The sequence below is a fragment of the Aythya marila genome (assembly GCF_965140915.1).
Source record: "Aythya marila genome assembly, contig: HAP1_HAP1_SCAFFOLD_169, whole genome shotgun sequence".
NCBI lineage: Eukaryota > Metazoa > Chordata > Aves > Anseriformes > Anatidae > Aythya > Aythya marila.
Window position 1 is genome coordinate 561,866 of NW_028137768.1, and position 5,159 is coordinate 567,024.

Consider the following 5,159-nt stretch of genomic DNA (forward strand, 5'->3'; position numbering starts at 1 on the left):
TACCTCCAATGGGAAGTGAACTTTAGACTCTCTCTGTCCCACTGGAATTCATGGCTGGCTCCCTTAGGGAAGAGCTTATGGCACTTGGGCTCATTCAGGTTCATCTCACCACACCCACACTGGGTGCAGTCTCATATGGACAAGGGAAACATGGACTCCTGATGTAGTCATTTAGTGTCCATATCCAAAGGAAGAAACCATCTGTGTGAGCTGGGGCGAGAGCCCAGTGCTGGGAATGGTGGTTACAAGGGGCTGCTCTTGGACCTGAGGCAGCATGTGCCAGGGTGTCCAGAGAACAAGGTCTAAGCCCAGCCCCTGCTCTGCTGGTCCTCCCTGACTCTCCCAGGAAGACAGCCTTTCATGCTGTGGATACAGGCCGGTGAAGTCAAAATCTCATGGGTGCTGGGCACCAACAGGCAGGAATGGAATCATCCCTCCCTGCCTAAAATATGATCCTGGGACTCCTATCTTATCTGCCTGAGCCCACAGAGAAACAAGCAAAGCCAGGAGTCTCTTTCAAGTCTATTCCTTTGAAATATCCATGAGAGCATTTCTGGCAGAAGAGCTGGGCTTTCAGGCGCTGCCCTGAGCAGATCCACTTTTATACTGGAGATGCTGGTATGGAGCAAGCTGTGTTAGAGAAGAGCTCCTGGCCTCTCCCTGCCTGTAGACACAGGACTGCCCGCAGCAGCACGATGAGCAAGTAACAAGTGCAATCAGTCCTTGCAGCAACACAAGAGCTCCGTAGGAGAGTGTGGGAGGTGAAATGGAGAGCTGATTTGGACAGACAAAGCCCTGGGGCTCCCTGGCGTTGATGCTGTGCCAGGATTCTTTTCCCCTCAACCTCTGCACACAGCCAAGTGCCACCACCTTTCTCTGAGGAAGCATCTCAGGCAAGCAAGTCACTGCAGGAACCAACTTTTTATTTAAATACATATTAAATATTTAATTGCCCATTAAATACACCTATTTTATACCAAGTCTCAGAGTCACATGAGACATTCAGTAGCGAACTGGAAGAGGAAATAAAAGGATTTTTTTATTTTTTAAAATATATCACCACATAAGTAAAGCAAAAAGAAAAAAAAAAAAAAAGATAAAAGAAAAAAAAAAAAAGAAAAACGAAAAAAAGAAAACAACAAGATCTTCCTTGGCCCTTAATGAGTTACATTAAGAGTGATATGAAATGGACATGCAGTTATTTGCTTCTCAAAAACTCCAGTCATCACTTTCCACACTGCATCCTTCAGCTCCTGGTTCCTCATGCTGTAGATGAGGGGGTTCACTGCTGGAGGCACCACCGAGTACAGAACTGCCAGCAAAAGATTAAGGGAGGAGGAGGACACGGAGGAGGGTTTCAGGTAGGCAAATGTGGCAGTGCTTATGAACAGAGAGACCACAGCCAGGTGAGGGAGGCATGTGGAAAAGACTTTGTGCCGGCCCTGCTGCGAGGGGATCCTCAGCACGGCCCTGAAGATCTGCACATAGGTCAGCACAAGGAAAACAAAACAACCAAATAATAAACAGACACTAACCACAATAAGCCCAACTTCTCTGAGGTAGGCATCTGTGCAGGAGAGCTTGAGGATCTGGGAAATTTCACAGAAGAACTGGTCCAGGGCATTGCCTTGGCAGAGAGGGAGGGAAAAGGTATTGGCAGTGTGCAGCACAGCATAGACAAAAGTAATGCCCCAGGCAGCTGCTGCCATGTTGACACAAGTCCTGCTGGTCATTATTGTCCCATAGTGCAGGGGTTTGCAGATGGCAATGTAGCGATCATAGGCCATGATGATGAGAATAGAAAACTCTGCTGCGACAAAGACAGCAAAGAAAAAGACCTGGGAAGCACAACATGCATAGGAAATGGCCCTGATGTCCCACAGGGAATTGGCCATGGCTTTGGGGACAGTGGAGGAGATGGAGCCCATGTCGAGGAGGGCGAGGTTGAGGAGGAAGAAGTACATGGGGGTGTGGAGGTGGTGGTTGCAGGCTACAGCTGTGAGGATGAGGCCGTTGCCCAGGAGGGCAGCCAGGTAGATGCCCAGGAAGAGCGCGAAGTGCAGGAGCTGCAGCTCGCGTGTGTCTGCAAATGGCAGGAGGAGGAACTCTGTGGGGAAGCTGCTGTTGGACATTTGCTGCCTCTGGGTATGGATGCCTTTCACTGGAGGAAAAATAGTCACATTAGTGAGACTTGTCTGAGTAAAACTGCTACTGTGTTTCAGAGATTCCTCCTCATCAAGATACACTGTGTCTTCCTTATGAGCTCTGTTTTATTCTCTCTGAGGTGCCTCAATGTCCAGGAAGATCCTCTGAGGGCTTAGCAGAAGTCAGTACTACCCTACAATATCCAGTGAAGGGCGCTGGGATGAATCTGTGGTGCCCAGTGGCCAGAGGCACCTCTGTTTTCAGGTTCCAAGCAGGACATCCAGCAATCCCATGAGGAACACTAAAGGTGGTTTTGGTGTTCTCTGTAAGGAGAGGGGTGTGAAGGGAAATTCTGAGGCTCTTCATTGACCTACAGTTCTTTTTCAGTGTCATGCTCTGAAAGCCTCAGTGAAGGACACAGCCTGACAACTCCATTATCATGCCCCAAGACTCTCCTTCAGGGCATGTAAAAGAAATGAGAAACACCAGAGATTTCCTTCCCTTCCATTAGTGCATGTGCTGGTCTTTCCTTTTGTTCTCGCCTAAGGTTGCTCCTGGGGTGCTGTGGATCTGTGAGCAGCCTGCCCAAGGCAGCAGCCTCTGGACACCAGCAGGACCCTGCCCTGCTACTACCAGCCACAGCTTCAGCCCACAGCTCCCTGGGCAGCTCCTCTGCAGGCTGAGTGCTGAGCCTGGCAGGCAGCAGAGGCCCTGCCCCAGCACACAGCCCCTGGGGCACAGCATGGACCCTGCTCGGCACCACAGCCCTGGGCACCCTGCCTGCAACCTGGCTTCACAGCCTGCCACCAGCCCTGTGAGAAGGAAACCTCATGTCCTGCCCCTCTGACAGCTTAGGCAGGAAATCATTGATCCAGGAAACAGCTCCATCCTCTGCACTGGAGAAGCCAGTATATAAGCCAGGAAACCTATATTACTGTAGTTTAGAGCCACAGATCCCTCGGGACTACCAGCCATGGAACTGACAACTGTAGAAGAGACCCCTAGGATACTTGCATCTGCCTTGCCCTGCAGACAGAGACTTACCCTGTTCAGGGCTGTGAAGATTTCTCCCGCAGTGAGCTCTCAGCATCCCCCCTCCACACTGCCTTTAACATCTCCCTCCCTTCTCTCAGGTGCCCTTGTCCCCTGCAGGCAGTGCCCCCAGCCCTGCTGTGCTGTGCAGAGGAGCTGCTCCTGGGCAGAGCTGTCTCCCTGCAGCACTGCCCGCTTGCCAGGAGCTCCCCTTGGACCCAGGAGCCCAGCCCAGCTCAGCTGCAAAGCTCCATCCCAAGGCCTCACTGTCCCTGCCCTCTCTTGTGTCCCTTGAGATGTCTGTCACTGGGCCTTCAGGGAACCAACTTTGAAACAGGCTGACGCAATCCCCTATGATCCCTCCGTCAGATGAGGAGTGACACTTACTTTCAGCAGTGTCATTTCTCCTATCAGGAGGAGTTGCATCAAAGAATCACCTTGTCCTCTTCCACTTTTAGGCAGAACACCCAGACTGTGACTGGCAGGAATCCCATTTTCCCAAGCTGAGGCAAGAGATCACAAGGACTCAGTTGAGACATCTCATCCTCAGTTTGTTGTCTTAAGGCTCAAATTGGGCCCAGAACTTTCAATATAAAAAGTTGGGATTTCTCTTAACTTCTTCTCAAGTACAGCACCTCTGAGGTGCCAGACGTTGTATAAGAGATTCCATGAGAACTTCAGAGACTGGAAATGTAAGTATTAGCATTTTGTCAGGGTATGCCTCCTAAAAATATTGCCTTCCTTTTTGCCTTTTCCCTAACATGGGGTCTTTACCTTTAGCTAAAAAGATATATAAAACTCCCCTAGAACATCTCTCTCTCATCCCCCTCTAAGGGACATCCCCTCTCTGACTTCTCTTCTCCAAGCTAAACAAGCCCCGCTCTCTCAGCCTATCCTTGTATAAGAGATACTGCAGTCTCCTCATCGTCTTTGTAGCCCTCCTCTGGACTCTTCAGTAGTTCCATGTCCCTGTACTGGGACAGTTCCATGTTCCATGTACTGGGAGGCCCAGAACTGGACACAATGCTCCAGTTGAGGCCTCATCAGGGCTGAGTAGAGGGGGAGGATCACCTCTCTTGACCTGCTGGCAACACTCTTTGAAATGCACCCCAGGATACCGTTGGCCTTCTTGGCCAAGGGAACATTGCTGGTGCAAGGGAACATTGCTGACTCATGGCTAACATGCTGTCTACCAGGACTGCCTTGTCCTTCTCTGCAGAGCTGCTTTATAACAGGTCACCGCCCAACCTCTACTGGTGCATGGGGTTATTCCTCCTAGGAGAAGGACCTTGCACTTGCCTTTCTTGAACTTAATGAGGTTCCTCACTGCCTTGCTCTACAGTCTACTGAGGTCCCTCCAAATGGCGGCACAGACTTCTGGAGTATCAGCCCCTCCTCCCAGTTTTGTATCTTCAGCACATTTGCTAAGGTTGCACTCTGTTGCATTGTCTAGGATGAGTAAGTTGAACAAGACTGGACCCAGTACTGACCCCCGGGGGACAGCTGGGGATGTTCAGCCTGGAGATGAGAAGGCTCCGGGGTGACCTCATTGCAAATTTTCAGTACTTAAAGAGGGCTTATTAAAAAGATGGAGGGCTTTTTTTTTATTATTTTTTTTCTCAATCACTTAATGACAGGAGAAGGGGGAATGGTTTTAAACTAAAAGAGGGGAGATTTAGGTTATGGGTGAGGCTCACATGGGTTTCTTTGTGGAACTATTGGAGAGCGTCCAGAGGACTACAGAGATGATGAAGGGCCTAAGGGGTAGACGTATGAGGAGCGGCTGAGGGCACTTGGCCTGTTCAGCCTGGAAAAGAGGAGGCTGAGGGGAGACCTCATCGTGGTCTACAGCTTCCTCATGAGGGAGAATGGAGGGGCAGGCGCCAAATTATTTTCTTTGTTTATTATTTTATTGTTTTCAGTGGTCGCCCACTGGAACAGGCTCCCCACGGACATAGTCACGGCACCAAGCCTGCTGAAGT

At 50.3% G+C, this 5,159-nt stretch overlaps 1 protein-coding gene across 1 annotated transcript; it reads right to left on the reverse strand.

The window, feature by feature from the left end:
* Positions 1 to 1,157: 1,157 nt before the first annotated feature.
* LOC309890561 (olfactory receptor 14A16-like) lies at positions 1,158 to 2,132 on the reverse strand (the record flags this gene model as incomplete). The annotated part of the gene is made up of 1 exon (XM_082784985.1): positions 1,158 to 2,132. The coding sequence occupies one exon, from the start codon at positions 2,130 to 2,132 to the stop codon at positions 1,158 to 1,160; it is 975 nt and encodes a 324-aa protein (XP_082641111.1).
* Between the last annotated feature and the right edge of the window lie 3,027 nt (positions 2,133 to 5,159).